Raw genomic sequence first — 18,502 nt, 5'->3', positions numbered from 1 at the left:
CAATTAAAGTTTAAAGAAGCTATAAAGAAAAAAATTTCTTATAGTAGGCAGTGACAGACACACTTTAATCTGGGCAATGCTGCTGACTTTGCTTGTAATTAATAAATCTATCAGATAAGCATAATTGTTCCAGCTAAGCAAACATTTCCAGTCATGTTGATGTAAACAAAATCATTTCTCTTATCAACTAGAAGTTAGTCCACATGTTGTCACCATCTCTCCACACTGCCTAAAAGTGGCTAAGCATAATTTTTCTCCCAGCTTTGCCAGCTCCAAATTTCAGGCCCTGCCATTCCAGTCTGTGGAAAACTGAACCTGAATTCACCACCTTTTGCGTTGCAAAGAGCGAAAAACCAAGAATTGATCCAGAATCCCCCAGAGTAATGGAAGAAAACCAGGTGTTTTCTGGCAGTACTACCCGGATCGCCCTTTCTTCCCATGACACCTCCTTCTTTTTCCAGCAGTTTCCATTTTGCTGGAAAGTTTCCAGTTTGTAGCCACATAGCTACGCAGGCTCCCGTCAATGCTGCATCTGCCCTGGAGCTCAGCATACACCTTACAGCCCTGTTCTGCACACATCAGAGACAGAAAGATAAAGTGAAACAAGGACCAAGTGTTCACTACTTCTAATTTTTCCATACTAAGTTTTAAACCTCATCCATAGGGATCCATATACAGTAGAACTAGAAATCAAAAAGAGAAGTGATGTGCACAACCATACATTATGTACTTAGGGGGGAAAAATAACCCCAAAACACTGGGATTTTTCAAAGCCAGCAACGGAGTTCAGACAGGTGTCGATTTTGGCGGCAATTATGGACCTACTGCTGGTTTTGAAAATGTAAAGTGAAAAGACCAAAAAGCTGAGAACTACTTCTAAAATAGGCAAGACGAATAAGAGATGCTCTTGCACAAATCTGAACGCAGCAAATAGGATTGCAGTGGTAGACATCTCTTACATGAGCAAGTCACCAGCAACAAAAACCACTGTTTAGTTATCCTACACCAACAACAGTATCTCTGGTCCAAGATTATACAAAAACTATTGCCTGCATCTTCAGAAGTAAGCAGCAACTGTAGAGGTTTCTGTTTTGTCAAATTGCATCAGAGCTTCGTGAGTGCTTCGATCTTTCTCATAACCAGTTGCCATGAAGGTTCCCTTAGCTGGAACTTCAGGCATCCAAAATAACGTATTTACTTTTGGAAACTTGGATCTAGGTTTATTAAGAGTGCAGAGTGCCACAGAGAAAGAAAAAAACAAAGACAAGAACATATAATAATGGGAAAAAAGGGAGAAACAGAACAGAGGAGCAAAAGAGAAAAAGCAAAAGGACTTCTGTAATTTCAGCACGTCAGCACATTTCATTCAGCTTAAAGGAGCTGTTAGAAGTTGTCTGTGGTGATGGCGACAGTGCATCATCAAGCAGAGAAATGCAGAGGGCTCTTACTGCAGCATATGTGTCTGGCTGGCGTCCTTTTGTTTGTCAGGTACCTCGTAGTGTGGGGAAATCTTGCCAAGGCCACTGTCGCTCAGCATCCTCTTTCGAACCGCTGGGTTCCACCGATCTGATATTCTAGGAAGGGAAGGAGGAAGAGAAAGGTATTCACCCCTCAGAAATTACCTGTGTGAACCACTTTGAAGGTCTCTTATGCTTACAGGTTCCCAGCATTTTTCAGCCCGTAGCAAGCTAAAATAGCTTAATTCACTATGAGTACGAGACTGTTCCTAAAGATGAATAGGAGCATTTCTGGTCTGCCCAGGGGCTGGGAAGAAACAGAGACACTTCATCATGACTCTTAGGCACAAAAGACTTCAGAGCCTTATACACTGGTATCAGAGCCCTGACCATGTAGACAAGGGGTTTGTAACTCGATCGATACAGATTTATGGTGGGGCAGATAACACTCAGAGGGTGTGAGGAGGTTGAAAGGTTTAAAGTCCATTAATCCTGCTGTGTGCTGGAGGATGTCTAATGGAGTAGATATGATTCCACTGTCCTTCTGTCATTACTATGGCTGCATCTGATCCTGTCCTCAGCTCCCCATCTAAGATCTGCCCTCCCATATCTCTCAGCCCTTCAAAAAAGGGGACCAGAAAAGAGATGCTCAACTCTAAGCTGTTGAAGGCCACATCCCAGCACCACTCACCCAGAGGCCTGCTCCACTACCAGATCAGGCATTCCCGGTGGTGTCCCCACCTGCTGTGACATTACCAGCTCTGGGTCCAGAATAAAAATCTCGTCCTGCGAAATTTCCGTCACAAAGTGCAAATGTTCCTGTTGGAGTGATACAAGGAACAAATAATGAACCTGCAGCATCACTGGTCTTTCAGAGCACCCAGGTAGCTACAGGAAAGCTGGGTGCACACCAGGGTCTCTTCACGATACTCTGTCTGTGTATTTATAAAGTGCACGCAGACACACATACACTAAAACCAACGTCACTGAAGTCACCAATAAATACTTAATCGATTTCTAGCTGAACAAGATTCCCAACCAGCAAGCTCCACATGCTCAAAAGGCTGCTACTGACTATGTCATTCAGCTTAAAACTGAAGATCTACCCAAAAAGCTGAGGTTTGCCTTTCAAAATGAGGACCAACACCCAAAGTCTGCCCTCCAATGACAGCTGACAGAATTTCCATTGTTTGAGGGTTCTCTCCCAGACCTCTATTGCTTGTATATCCTGGTTTTGCATCTCCGTTACCAGAGCTCTCTTTCTCAGTCTCTCTTTTTTGTTATTGACACAGAAGGCTCACTGTCCTGCAAAAATCACCAAGTATAAGCAGGCCTGTCTACATAAGCAAATGGGCAGGAAACTGCCCACAATGTGTGGCCTGGGACCATCACAAAGTATTGATCTTCTCCCCACAGAAACACAAGGCAGAGTAGTAGGAGGGAAAGATGACCATTTGTATAGAGTCAAGTATCAAAGAAATGCAGAATAAGGCAAATGGAGCCACATTGTCCAGTTTAGCCTGTAGCAGCATCTTCACCCTTGCTTTCCAAATGTTAAAGTACAACTAAGCATTTATACGACTGTGTGCAAAGAAGGTCCATGGTGGCTACATGCAGACACTGAACCTGAGACCTCTGAACTAAAGCCACAACTCCTTCTGCTGGAACTAAACCACCAGCTGCTTTTGCTAGGAAACAAACATATGTTCATGTGATCCCAAAACAGCTTACACAGTTCTCAGGGAGACCAGATACAAATGACCACTGTGTGAAATCAACAGTTGGCATTTAATGCTGAGCCACGAATTGGTCTGTTCTGGCTACAACTCGGAAACATTAAAAGCTCTGTAAAATTTTCCAAGTGTCTTTTAGAAAATGTGTTCAGATTGTCAAATCTATACCACAGATTTGAATCCTGTGGAGCTACTTGCTGTTTTGAGGTTCTTTGGGAGTATTTGATACAGCTCTGTTCGTAATTCTCAACTAGTAACATCATCTGAATTTCCATAGCTATTCCATCTCACACACGCAGGATTGGGACCTCTGGTGACTAAAACCATCAGTGAAAAGATAAATACTCTAGTGTCACACAGGTGCCCTTAGTAAGACTTGATAAGGATGACAAATGTAGAAAATTCTGATATATATGTCAGATCAGTAGTAAACAGCAGGTCAGATGGCCAGTCGATATAAAATTTCAGTGAAATGATGTGAATTACATCAACTCAAAAATGTCCCAGAATTTTTTCTCTACTTTTCATGAGACATCAGTAGTATTTTAGAATACACAGGAGGAATGGCAGATGATTCATTTTAAGCTGTGTTTGACACAGCTTTAAAAAAAATCTACAGAAACAGTAACCAAATAAAGATTTACCTGAGATCTGTCAATGCGGTAAAAACGATCAGCAGAAGTTGCTACAAGACAGAGAAACAACAGAGCCACAGTGAAGAAAACGGTCTGAGCAGAACTGCACAAACAATATGGGCTGAGCTAAAATCATGACCACGTACAACAACCTCTGTGAAGTCACAGCTGTTTCACAATAATAATAATCCCATTCATTCATTATGTCCATATTCCTATCCCATTAAATGGTGAATATAAAGGTGAGGCTTAACAAAACAATATTCACTGAAATTATTAACTTGAAATAAAGATTTTTAAAACATATAAAATGGATTTCAGGCTTATAAGAAGAATTGAATACATTAAAAATGTGGCAGAAAAAGCTGCATTGTTCTGATGAGATCATAGCAAGCATATCATGAAACTGATGGGCCTAATAGGATTAATTCAAATTTTGACTCTAAAGAACAATAACATACTTGGGAGCTCTTTGTAAATCAAATGCATAGCCAAAGATATTCACCCTGAATTACCAATATGCTCAAGTAAAATCTATGCTACTCATGAAAAGCACATGAAAACAGGGGAAATTCACTAAATAAATCACTTAATATGAATCATGTGACTGCCAAATATTTTATATCACTAAACCCAGAAGTATTTCAACACCAATGAATGTGCTTCATCAGATGAGGGGTTTTTGTTTCCGCTTTGAATTTAGTTTGGCCAGTGAAATCAGATTTGCTCATTCTGGAGTTTTGACACAAGAGCACAGTGATGTAGCATTGTAGTTTTTGGCAGTGCAAGGGAATATCAAATCCCTCAAAACAAAAACTGAATGCATCTACCCACCCAGCTTTCTCCAAAACCCAAGCAGATTCTCAATATGTTTTTTATCAATTTCATGAGAGACAAGGAAGAGTGATTAGAAATTGTCACGGAGAAATTGGTTTTGTTTAGAATAATAAAAATTTCAGTCCCCACATGCTAAAGTTTTTGCAAAAGTAGATACCATCCATTTGAGCTGCTAATTCCAGTGCTCTGGAGCCTGACTGTAAAGCCCAGATAAGCCGTTTGCTTTGACAAAGTCTGGGTTAAATAACAGTGCTGCTCTCCAGAGAGTTACATGAAGTGCAGTCTTCACTGAAGTGCAGGGAATGGAGGTACATTTCTGTCATGCAAACTACCTAAACACCTCCTTGGGGTGACAAAGCTACAGCAGACATTTTGATTATTAGATGAAGAGCCTGTTCCATTTTTCAGAGGGGAAAGGGAGGCACCCAGCTCCCATTTTTACCTGCTCAGTGTAAGAAGAAGGAACAGTTACCCCTCCATGGTTACACTCTTGGACACGCTATCCTTCACACGCACACCAGAAGCGAGCAGCATGCTAGGCATGAGAGAAGGAAGATGCACTTACCATCTAGGAAGCACCATCTAGGAGAGAGCCTCTGAACAGAAAGTACTCTAGGGAAAGAGCTTTCTTGGTCCTGGATAGGGCAAGGAAATGACATAAAAAAATAACAAACTTTTTTCTCTAAAAAGGACTATTTTCTAGGCTTTGCTTTTTTCATTTTGCTCTACTGACATTGCACAATGTGTAAAACCTACTGGATTTGCTCCTCACTGACAACAGAATTTAACTGCAACATAGAAAAGAATAAACTGACATGGTTAGCTTCAGTCATATCCTCGGCTATCATCTCTTCAGCTCAGCAATACCAAAAAGCTTTGTATCAAAACCAGCTCTTTCAGCTGTTTACAGCCCCCTTTATTTGAGGAGACACAGGAATACAGAGAGGTGAAAGGGATTAAAGAAACAGATCAGTATCAAATAACAGCCATGAACTCTGATTTTTATGTTTGTTTCTTGTGTGTCTGTCACCTTCCTTTATTCTAGCTCAGTATTTTTACACTCTTTCCCTCCTCTACCAATCTGCCACTCAATGCGATCACCCACTTTGTCTCTGGTGTGTCCCAAATGCACGTAAGGGTAAAAAAAAAGTGTTATCCTCTGTGCCCAGAATACAAAGACTGCAGACCTGGGGATCACCATCAGCCAATCTTACAGACATCCTACACCAACATGTTCCCATTCTAGCTATAAAGGCCTGCTCCTTGAGAGCCTACAGATGTTACTTCAGGAACCAAACCAAATGACTGGGAAGGAACGAAGACCTTCTTCCTGACCTGTACTCACCAAGGGGGTCAAACAGGCTGCCCCTTGTACTTTTTCAGCTCTGAGCTGAGGAGGCAAAATGGATCTCAGAAAGCACAGAGTGGTCATGGTTCTGCTTCATGCTGCCAGTGGATGGCCAGTCAACTTCCTAAAGCCACTGGGACACAACATTTAAATACAAATAGATTTACACAGGACAAAACACAACAGCATGGATCTCGGGCACACCCCCAAAATTTGAATTAAGCAAGATTCTATCCTTATTTACATCTGCAAACAATGTAAATTCAGGTACATATTGGCTCAAGATCAAACTTTATTCCTCCCTCAGACAAGAGACTACAGACTGATACACCAAATCACAAGGCAAGAAAACAAAAAGCAGAAGTGAAGGGGAGAAAAGGCACCTTTAAGAAAAGTATTGCTGTGCACAGAAAGCATAGAAAGTGCATAATGTATATCTACATATACTCATAATATGGGCATAGATTGACGAAAACAGACTAGGGTACAATGGTATCTTGTTGGAACTTCTCAGAATATCACACAGAAGCCCAGTACTTTTCCTGACAGCAGGATGCAAGGCAAACGGTTTTTGTATTGGGAACTGTATCGGACAGTATTGTATTGGGAGCTATATCAGACAAGTAGTTTTTTGAAGGTCCACCACCAGAAAATAAAGGCTGGCTGAAAGAGCAAGTTCCAAAAAGAAATTTCAAACAATTATGGGTTTTCAGTCAGAAGGGACAACAGTGCTACGAATGCTTAACCCCTAGCATAACACAGAAATCCACCGCTCCAGCCTGAGCTACAGCAGATCTTTTAGACAGCACCCACTCTGAGACTCCAAGTGACACAAAATCCACCATTCCCTCAGGCAGCTGGCACCATGTGCATGGTTTGAAGGAGGAAAGTGAGGCTGCTTTGTATACAAGAAGAGGAAAAGTGCAGAAACACCAACATAGAGTTAAAATCAAAGTTTGCAGTGTATCAAACGTTCAACACATCTGGAACATTCATACAGATTCTCAAAAGTTCTGTTTCCTATATATTTTCCTCTGTTTTTCCCCCTCTAGTGTTTATAACATTAAGAAAACCTAGAAGCAATAGATACTTCTGAGCAATTTATCTTAGTTTTGTGAATCTGACATATTTCTAAAATACTTCCTATTTGAGTAGCCATGTGTAAGAAAAAGTTAAGAAAAAAATAATTACTATATCAACAGAAAAATGGGAGTTTCATCAGTTCAACTCTCCAGACTGCCCAGACGTGTGTCAGTAAGACCATGGGGAAGAAGCAGTTTGCTTTGATTAACCTAGGAAAAATCTCACAGAATGCTGTTGTCATTTCAGTCTGACTGGGTAAAACAATTTCCGAACTGATTACAAAGCAAATAATGCCCTCATAAGTTCAGAGGCAGACATTGCTCTTTGATTTACATAAAGGTACCTGACACTTTTTCAGCCACCTGAGAAAAAAATGAGGTCATGCTGATGTTGTATGGATATGCATAAGTTCTTGTCTTCCCCAGCATTCTGGTCAGCAGGGTGCCTGCCTGCACTGTATGTTGTTTTCAAACAGCTCTGATGATGATTAGTCTTTTGCATTTTGATGGATACTCATTTTTCAGCCAGGTGAATGCATATGGTATGATGCTGCTACAAAATGTTATTAATTACATTTGATATCATGACAACTTTTACAAGATTCATCTTATTAGCTTCTGCCTCTGGGATTGACTGGAACCATCTACTATTGCCTTTCCTTTCTGGTTATCCAGGAAGAAAAAACAAAGACAGCTCCAGACAACTCATCTATAGTCTCCTCAGTGTCCCAGAGTTTGGCTATAGTTCTGGCAACAGCTCTTGTCTGAAATGTTACTGCAGCAACTTACAGACTTTGCTTGACTAAAAAAATGTATATACATAAATGTCTTCTGATGCATGACACCTGCATCTATAGCCACCCTGACAAAAAGAAAACAGCCTGAATTCTCTTCCATATTTAGACTCCAGGATTTTGCTTGGTCCCATAAACATTGCTCTTAGGTACAAGTTTTTATCTCCAACCTCCCTGCATTACAGAAGAGATGAAGACAACGACAGTATAACATTCCATAAAGTGAACTATTGCTGCACATGGAGATCAAATGACACATCTCAGTGGTTCAAGTATCAGATTTAAAATACACCTACATCTTCCTCTAAGATGGGCTTATGGAGTTACCGGATGCTTAGGTTTGCTTGTATTGCCACTGAGGTGTATGTGGGAGAGTCAAGGGTTTTCTGAAATCCACTAGGTTTGCTAATGTCTATATATCTACATGCACAAAGCTTTGTGCATCTTAATATTTAGCCCACTATTTGCGGAAAGGTGAGGACTGGGATACAAAGGACAAAAGGAAGAAAACATCCAAAGATAACAGCGCATACTAAAAAGGTACGTGATACAAAGAGGAGATGGGAGTAAAAATTCATAGACCTAGCTGAGCGCATAATGCTGGGAAAATGAAGATAGAGATAATGCTAGTAAACATAAATACAAGTCACAAATAGCATATTGTGATGTGCTCTTTCCAAGATGTCATTACAGTTCAACTGCAGAGCTAGCTTGGGAAGTCTCAGGCTCATGAGAATGATATTTTACATGCATTAAACTTATTAGAGAAACAAAACAGAATGAAAAACAACTCTAGCTTCGTTTTTTTTATTTGCACCTGGGCTTGCTGATGTTGTTTCTGCTGACTCCTCATGTTTTGAGCTGCAGAGGAATCACGCAAGAGAACTGCATTTATGAAATGTAAAAGTACCCATGACACTCTATTAGCGAGTTAAGAAGACAGTTCCATCAACTCAAGTACCTTACTCATGCCCTTTTATCCCTTGTTTTTCCACTTTTGTAATATGTAGAGTGATACTGACAAACGTGGAACAAACCCCAAATTAACCTAACAAGACAGTTTGTAGAAATGACCCACTGAGAATAAACCAATGTTTGAAGAATCCAGGATAAACAAGTACTGAAGACAAAACACAGAGGGGCGTGCATTCAAAATGTAGCATCATAAAAAATTGATAGTATGTCAGAGGTTTCACACTGATGTGCACTAGAGGAGATGGCTAGGCAATTAATTTATATACTGCTATAACTATAGAGGTTAGAGCCAAACATGGGGCTGATTTCCAGCATTTCATACTCTCTTTCGGCCTTCCCCATACACACAGATTTAGTTCTTCATTCTACCTCAGGCAGTTTCCTACACATGGAGCAGTCAGCAGCCACTTAGGTTAGTTTATAATGAGTGGAACAGAATAATATATGCTGTTTTATTAGCCAATTCGCTAGACATTAGCACTGTGCTAAAACTCAGTTCCAGCGCAATGATTGATACAAATGTCAAAAATATGAGACTAAAATTGGACAGGGAAATGCAGAAACAAACCATGAACTGATCAGAAGAAGTCAACTCCAGGAAAATGCGCCAAATTGCATTTTCTCGTAGCATTTTCCTGCATTCAGCACATTTACATTCAGCAGCATTCTGGCCAAACTGGAATTCTGTATCACCCAAGTAATCATTAAGCCCCAAGAAATTATCTGCAATTTCACTGCAATGGGTTCCCATCAGCTGGATCTCTGTATGCTTTCTCAGTGAACTCATTCTTGCTTGTGATAGTTTGATGTGTGGGGGGGTGTTCTGGTGGCAGGGGAGGGGATTTGCTCCCTGTGCCACCAGATCTGAGTCCCATCCCCCCCGGGGGAGGTTGAGCCAAATTGGCGCCTCTGCGAATTGCCCTATTTAAGTTGAGACAAAGGGGCGGGAAAGGGCTTTTTGCTCAGGAGTGAGGAGAGAGCAGGAGGGCGCTGCCCTCGCTCCCGGCTCCCGGCCGGGCGGCTGCCCGGGCCCGGGCCGGCGCCATGTGCTCAAGATGGTGCCGGGGGAGCCGCATGGGTGACTCGGTAAGCGCCCCGCTCCCGGGGTGCCCGCCGGGCCGAGCTCCTCCAGAGAGGATTAATATCTAAGAGAAGACAACCACAACGACCGGGTCAGCCAGGATGGAGCAGGAGGAGGTGTACTGGAGCTGAGGTTTCCCTTGCAATCGGTGTGAGATGGCAGGCGGCCCCCCTGCAGCCAGGGTGTACTCGGCGGAGCAGCGACCCACTCGTGGCCTGTGGAGAAACCCACGTCGGGAAGGAGATGCCTGAGCCCGGGAGAGGTCGTGGAGCAGGGGATGCGCGACCAGGTACTGTTAACAATGGGGCATGGAATGCACGACGAGGTCGTGGAGGCATCTGGAATCCGTGGGACGGCCGACGCGAGTGGCAGCAGCTCCCTAAGAGGCCGAGACTGGTAAAGCCCAAACTGGTGCGATCCATGGGGAAGGATTGCAATCCTGCGGGCAGGACTCATACTGGAAAAGTTTGGGGACTTTTTCTTCGTGAGTAGGGGATCCACCGAAGCAAGGGAAAAATGGTGTAAAGACTCCTCCTGCTTTAAGAAAGGCGCGGCAGTTAACAGCATGGATGAACTGACCTGCACTCCCCCATTCCCTGTCCCCCTATGCCGCCGGGGGGGAGAGATAGAGCCAGGAAGGAAAGAAAATAGGGGGTGGGGAGGTTGTTGTTTTAAGATCTGGCCTTGTTTTCTCTTTTCTCCTCTCAAGTAACCGGTTTTGTTCCCTTGTCTCCTGTTAAGTAACTGTTAATAAATTGTTTTGTTTTATTAAGAAAGCCTGAGTCATGTTTTGCCCGGGACCATGGTTGGTGGGTGCTCCCTCTCGGTTCTTGTCTCGACCCTCAGTCCAAAAAAACCACGACATTGCTGATCCCAACAAGACTTGCATCGTTAAACCTAGGAAAAGGCTATCAATCAACACTGTGCAAACTTGTGATCCTAGTCACTGTGCCAATTGACTGTTGTTTGCGTCAAGTCTCTGTGCTAATGTCAGATCAGCTCAGGAGTCAGTAGAGGTAGTCTGAATTAGTTTACTCCCAATTTAAGCACTGTGCAGCACAGTATTTTACTGAGAGAAGTATGCATTTGAATGCACGATACTTCCAACTGTAAAGGCAAGTTCCGTATTGAATAGTTTGTACAATAAAGTAAAATGCACAGAGACACTGATTTTAAAAACTAGCCATCTAAAAGTAGAACCTGTTTATCACCTATAAAAGACACTTTTGTGCTCTGGATGGATTAAAAAACTACTCTGAAGATTATGTTAAAGTAGAGGTAGGTGACTGTAGTGCACAGAATTAAGAGGTTAGCCCTGCTAGCACGACTTTTTTCTCAGTATAGAATTTAGCACTACAGCTACACAATATAAGATGTTATTGTTCAGTTTCTCAGACAGAGAAACAATTTTACTTTTGTCATTTGTCCTACAGGACACATTCTCTTACTCACTTCAATATGCAAGGAGCTGCTATTGCAATACCACTTGCACCATCATGCTGTGCTAATGTTAAAGATAACTTCATAAGGTTTGCAAGGGAAAGAATTGTCCCAGAGAAAGCAGAACACCTCCAACATTTGAGGGTAGATGATAATAAAAAATTCATCTAACATAGAGGTCTCTAACAAAAAGAAAACCTAAGTTCAAACATAAAGAGTGCAGTGCACATTGTTAAGCCTCTTTTTGTTCTGATACTAAAAGGAAAGCTTATCTTACCTGGTAATGAACTCTCTGTGTAGTAGAAGTTACCGACTGAAGGTCCTAGTAGGAGGATGAAAGACATGCCGATGATGAAAAAAATTAAAGCAACAAGAGGTGTTTGCAGTTCTACTATCTGAAGTGGCTGGGTAAACACAAATAGTTTTGCAAATATTTGTCACCAGTTCTAAGTATATTCAACAAACGTCACAGAATAGTCATGGAAAGGTCACTTAAACTTTGGATTTGCTTGCATTTGGTCAAAAAAAAAGTTTTTAAAATATAGAAATTATGTTAATGGATCTTTACCATATCAGAGCCCTATTTGTTTCATTAAAATATCTGAATTTAGAATGTCAGCAATAAAATAAAAGAAAAGATGCTAAAATCCAGAAATCCTTTCTGCAAATATTTCTAAATAATTAATGCACTAAAGAAAACCACTGGCAGTTCTCCCTGGTTTAAGACAGCCTCATGTCAGAGAGGTCATATCAGAATGACCCTGGTATTTACAGGGTTCAGGAATCTAATTTGTTTTAACAGAGATTTTGTCAAATAGTTTTAGCTCATGACATAGCCTTCCAAAATGCCTAGCCTACAGACCATAGCTCCCCAGTTGGCATGCAAGTTGGCAGAGTGCAGAAAGCCCTGGCACCTCCATTCCCAGCAAATGGGTCTGCGCTAAAGCAAGCTCACAAAAAAAAGGTAGCACAAACCCTGCAAAAGTTTGGAGAAATGCAGTTCCTCCACAACTACTACGGGTAATCCAACCAGGACTTCTAGCTATGCTTCCTCCAGAGCTGTAGAACTACTCGCCACCCAATACTGGCCATATTAAGTTGCCTGAGCACAGTCTGAGATCACATTTGTAATCTGCTGAGAACATCATCACAATTATTTCATCATAGTTTTCTATCACCAATTATCTCAAGTATGCATCACCTTCCAATATGTGTTTATGTCTGGTAATAATAGCCACACCTCGGGTCTGAATGTTCAGAAATGCGTTTGATGAAGGGAATCCTGGCTGAAATACAAAAATGTAAAAGCCTGTAGCAAGATACTAAGGCTCATATTCAGGCTGCAAGTGCAGAGTTTCAAAACCGCAGGGAAGTCAGTGGCTTCCAAAGAGTCCAGTGGGAGGGATGAGATTCATAGCTCCTATGTAAATTTTATTTAGAAACCTATGTAATGTACTCACACTTGTAAATGTTGTTGAAAAATGTCGGTAAAAGATTAAAAACAGTCAGAGACAGTATATCAATTAAAATCCATTAGTTTTATCACTCAATGCATACACACTTAAAATTATTCTGTTAACGTGGCATTTGGAGTCTCCATTTCTCAGACTGTATTGTAGAATGTACTCTTGTGAGACAAGGTGTTCAAGACAATAAGAGCAACATTATTAGCTGCATTTCTGTATATTTGGAAATATGTAGTTGGTATTTGTAGTCTTTATTGGTGTCTCAGATTACTCCATGACAGTATTAGAGAATGACATTTGCATAATTAGATTGACTTAAATATCATTATGTTTATCCTTACATAACACACTTTCTAATCATTAATTCGTGTAATTTCAGCAAGGTATGTGGAGAGTCCTGGTATTCCACTCCAATTCAAGGAGAAGTAAACACACCTATCCGTGTCAATTCTGTTATCTTTTACAAGGAGTCAGTAAGACTTTTCATTTCCTATTTAGAAAATTTTTCATATCAGAACTCTAAAGTTTTGTTTTCAGTGATAGGCAAACTGCAATACTCTTAATATATAGTTGTTGCAACTGTTAGACCTCTGCACTCAGAACTGAAAGAAGCACAACATAGATTAATATATGAAACCTGAATCCACAGAAACCTCACCTCTTGTAGACGGTCAATGTACATACGACAGGTCTCCAAGTCACAATCTCCTCGTACAACTATAATTCCTAAGGGAATGGCTGAAAATCAAAAACAAAGAAAAACTTCTTTAATTGAAGTCTCTTGAACTTTAGAAGATTTGCAATATACTTCATGGTTGTTTTTTTCATAATGTCCTCACAAAAGCTTTCTGCTCTCTAAAATGTAAGTCATCTAAAAGCAAGAAAATATTATTCATCATCAGTTTCACCCGTTTATAATTATCAAAGATTCTGTTTTTCAACTGCTTTCGTACCAAAGAAGCTAAACCAGATTCAGCTGAACTGTGTACTTCATCATCTAATGTCAATATCAATTATTAACTGCAAAGAAAGGCAGATATCCCAGGACAAGAGTTTAGGGAGGGGCTCTTATACATCGAAAAAAGAGAATAGTATTTCCTTTTCAGAACTCTTAAGGTATATAAAAATGATTTAAAGAAATGAAAGAAACAGTCTGAAGTCACAGCCTGATTTCAAAGAAAACTGCACCATGTTATTCTGATGTAAGGTTGCTTTCAAATCAAAACAGACATTATTCCATCTACACACAAAATTGACAAAACATCTTCATGTTTTCTCAGAGAAAAAAAAGAGAACTTGTAAAAATACAGCAAATCATTCTCCTCGACTGAAGGCAGCATTTATAATAACAGGGGATTTAGGTTTCCACAATCATTCTGTTCTGCCAAAAAAAACCTCAAATCAAACCCACAAAAAGAAAAAAAGGAAAAAAGTACATGTCCACAAGGAAGGTACCAAGAGAGCTACCTACTAAGATCTCATTAAATAGAAAGAAAATAGGTGAAAACTCTTGAGTACCTGATTTTCTAAAACTGAATCACTGAATAAAGTTCTTTTTTTCTCCCTGGAGGGTCTTTAATCAAACAACGGTCAAAAAAAGTAGAGAAGCAGCAGAAAAGAGATATAAATCCTCATCCGAAGTATTCCAGAAGGAGAGCAGAGTATCAACTCATAAACAATTTTGGTAACTGAATAACAAGCAGCAACATAAAGTCACTGACAGTTCTGAGATAAATAATTAAAAAAACTGTGCTGCAGCCCCTCCTGTCATTCAAAAGAAGTTCATTAAGAAGGAGAGATATTTATCTACTGAGACACTCTTCATTCTGATAAGAGAACAAGACAGCACTAAAAGATAACGGAGAACGTGGCTTATATTTTTGTGGCTCGCTGAGGCTAGAAGCACAAAGAGAAGCTCAGTGGTCCCAGGGAGGAGAGTAGGGAAGCACCTACAGCAGTCAAGGTCATTACGGGCCTCAGAGACCAGCGCAGGGCTCTGGGCACACACCACCAATGCTGCCAGCGTTGCGTTTGGAAAGCGATTGGAACAGCAGAACAGCTATGAAACTGGGAAAACCAGAAACAGGGAAAAAGAGCTGGAGGGAGAAACAAGAACATAAAGAAAGGATAGGCAGGAAGACCAGGGAAGAAGGGAAGAGCTGACACTTCTGAAGCGACTCTGACGTGCGATAGCGATGCCATTTTCAGAAAGGCCGGAAGGGAACAGTACTCATTGCGACCACCCAGAGCTTTTCATTACAGGACAGAGACTGAGACCAAGAGAGTGGAACGAGGGTCGGTCTCAACATTTGCTCTAGGTGCTCCAACGCTCTGGGTTACAGGCTGATTCTCTTTGTTTAATGTTTATTATTGCTTAACTTGCTCTGACAGGAGATCCTTAAGCTCTTTGTAGAGAGAACTTAATGGCTATCTAGTTCCAATTCAGCAGATCCCTCTGCAGCCCTTAGTGAAAGAAGTGCTTGTTAAATTCATTTATAGCACTAAAAAGTGAATTGCAGCAGACACGACTACACCTCCAATAGCTACAGAGCACCATAGGGAGCTACACTACTGGCTCATAAACTGCCACCACCGATTTTGCCTCCTTTCCGTGGAATTCCTTTCTCATGGAGGAGTATATGCACTTAACAGGGACCAGAACTTTGACCTGCTGAAACATCGCAGCTAACACAGAACTCAAATCCATAACTATCACCATTCCTAACAGCCCAGAGGATAAGGACTTTACAAACATTTGGAATTCTAAAGAAATCCACCAAAATGTCTGAAAAGAAAACACTCATATGCAATAGATAGTTTAGCAGTGACATTTATGGGCCTCATATACACGAATGAAGAAGAAAGTCGTGATTCAGAGGCCTAATTAAATTATGTCCCATCTATTCTTGGTAGTCAGAATAATTCTGGAATTCTGGGCTAGGTGATTGTTCTTAAGAAGAGATGTGTGACTTTTGCTGCTTGGAAATCCTGAATAAGCACAAGGTATGGCTTTATGGGTCAATGGCTAGCTAAGGGATAAGGTGTGTGAGGCGAGTCTCAAATGGTTCCATTCCATATGGTTCATACTCGCTTGAATATCTTTTTAAGTCATTACTAGGTAACACTATAGTATATGCTAAAATGTTGCTTGCCAAAGGGGTTCTTTTTGTGGGTTTTCTGGGGTTGGTGTTTTTTTTTGGTTGGTTGGTTTTTTTTGCAAGACCCATTTGGCTTTCAGCAAGGAAAATGTTCCCAGCTCTCATTTTTATCATAAACCACAGTAAGTACAAACAATGCACCACGAAGCCAAGATTTTCAAAGTGCTTCACAATAGCTGCTGTTTGAAAGCAAAAACAAATCCTCATGATTGATAATGAGATTGAAACTATGGGATTGTTGCTCATTCTAAATATAGGGCAATGCTTTGCAATAGGGGCAAAACGAGGTAAGTTACGATGAATCAGGTAAAGGCATAAAGTTAACATGCATGGCATACAATATCATTGTGGGCACTTCCTTTCAGGAATAAATAAAGTTCTACCCGTTCTGAATAGCCTTGTGTAGACGAGGACGTGGACAGCACAGAACAGCGCTGTGGAACACGGTGATAATTAGATATGTCAGGTGAGAGATGGGAGGACAAAGTCTTACATTAGGAGCACAGGCACTGCAGACTAACTTTCCTGTATTCCCTCACACTCTCCAGTCCTGTGAATATATGGATATATCTGGACATAGGAATATGCCAAAAATAAGGAATAGTCTCAAATCTGGAGCCAATTCACAGCATTCAAGCGCCAGACATTTTTCTCCTGAGGCGCTTGTTCTTCTGGCTCCTTCCTTGCATCCAGCTCCCAGTTTTCTTTGTGCTCTCTGATGGTGGAAAGGACTTTGTCCAGGGAGCTGTAGATACAGACTCTAACGCTGCAGAGGTGAGCAGCAGTGCAAGAACCCCAGGAGATGAGACAGGCAGACAGTTGCCTCATATTCTGAACCAGTACTGTGGAAAGCTTTTTGTTCCCAGCAACACTAACCAAAATCGAGTATCAGCAGGAGGAGGGTGGGGTAGCTGCAGCAGTATACCTAGCATGATGCTCTAATTGACTGCATGATTTCCTAAATCCTCATGAAATTAGCTATGGAATTTATAAACAAAGAAGAAATCTTCCACCTATTAACTGCCCAGTACGCTAAATACCTAAAGCTAGTGAACTCTTTAATAGTACTGAGAACAAAAATGGAAGAAGCCTGAATAAACTGCATATGACACCATGCAGAAAAAATAAAATTCAATTAACTTCCCCATTTATTGTTATGAAAGGATTCAATTTGTGATCTAAACACCATGATTAACCCACTCAAATCCCAAACAAAACAGCCTCAAGACAGATCATTATGGTAGCTGTGAATGCCAGGAAAACTCATTCTGATTCTGAAATACCTCAGGGGACTGGGGAGATTAGATATTGGGTTGTAAATGTTTAATGTAGCAAATAAATGATCCACTACTGAAGACGTTATGAGAATGTCATTTTCCTGAGGGGTTTCCACAGATATTACAAATGTGAAGGACCAAGTAAATTCTTGGGAGATAATTTGAAAAAATTCAGACATTTACATTAAGAGGTTTGGCTTTCCCAGTATGGTTTTAACACAACTGAGTTTGTATAAAAGGATTTTCTTACCACGGAAATCTAAGCCATGTGTCTCTTCAGATCCCTTTTGCTTCTTATATTGACAAAAACTAAGCCTCCTTAGGTTCATTGGTTGTTAGTTTTCTTGGCACTAGTGGTCCAGTTTTAAAACCTTCATGTGTCAGGAGGTGAAACAAAATGGATGTTACCAGACTAAACCAGATCACATTTGAGAAGGTGGTCATCCCCTCCAGGGGACTTCTCTAATACCATGCCACAAAAACCAAGAAGCTGCCCAAGTCAAATGAAGAGAGAACTTATCCCAAACACCACACAAAAGGAAACAGGTTATAGAAAGAAAACTATGAAGAGCTGGGAATTGAAACTGTCAGGGAATGGATATCACAACCAAGCTGAAAGAAGAGGTCTGGCTGAACAATGAGTAAGGGTTTAGGATTAAGAAAAGGAACAGGAACCTGAGCTATGAGATCTGCAGAAACAGCTGTTAGAGCAAGGCAGTGACTTTTACACAGCGAAATTTAGTAGACAGTCTATAGGTAATTCTGCCTTCTCCAGAGCTTCTGCAGATAAGCCATCATGTCCCCTAAGAGACCTCCTGACAAATACGTGACCATTGGTGCTTCCTTTACAGGATGGAAGAGGAGGTTTGTAGCTACACAACCCATCTCACCTAAATCCATCCAGATCAAAGTTGCTTCCCAACATAAGCACATTTCCTTCAGTGGCTAATCTCCCCTGTCCCGGCTCCATCTGCTAATTCAAGTTCGCCTCATCATAGTAGTCACCTAGCAGGAGGTCTTCTGCTCCCCTATGTCCTTTGCATTATGGATATTCAGGATGTAAATACAAAGTTCTCAGTGTTGACCTTTTCTTATTTAGCAAGTTGCTCAAAATCACATGGAATAGTCTCCAAATTAACTTCACCTGCCACAACCCTGAACTTTAAAGTATCAGAATGCATTTCATAGATCAGTGATTCTCAAACTGCAGTAAGTATAT

The 18,502-nt window shown here is 40.9% G+C and overlaps 1 protein-coding gene across 4 annotated transcripts in view; it reads right to left on the bottom strand.

The window, feature by feature from the left end:
* The window catches only part of DGKI (diacylglycerol kinase iota), a 218,485-nt gene that overhangs the window by 46,855 nt on the left and 153,128 nt on the right, over positions 1-18,502 (bottom strand). For all 4 annotated transcript variants that reach the window (XM_086610377.1, XM_086610378.1, XM_086610379.1 and 1 more), the window contains 6 exons: positions 13,507-13,586; positions 11,660-11,704; positions 5,228-5,297; positions 3,835-3,875; positions 2,149-2,276; positions 1,449-1,574 (listed from right to left, as the gene is read on the bottom strand). In XM_086610377.1, coding sequence (XP_086466503.1) covers positions 1,449-1,574; positions 2,149-2,276; positions 3,835-3,875; positions 5,228-5,297; positions 11,660-11,704; positions 13,507-13,586 — 490 coding nt within the window. The remainder of the gene's footprint in view (positions 1-1,448; positions 1,575-2,148; positions 2,277-3,834; positions 3,876-5,227; positions 5,298-11,659; positions 11,705-13,506; positions 13,587-18,502) is intronic.

This window comes from Tauraco erythrolophus, chromosome 4 (genome assembly GCF_009769465.1).
Source record: "Tauraco erythrolophus isolate bTauEry1 chromosome 4, bTauEry1.pri, whole genome shotgun sequence".
Classification (NCBI taxonomy): domain Eukaryota; kingdom Metazoa; phylum Chordata; class Aves; order Musophagiformes; family Musophagidae; genus Tauraco; species Tauraco erythrolophus.
Note: the sequence above shows the minus strand (reverse complement) of the source record. Positions and strands in the feature narration are given on the sequence as shown.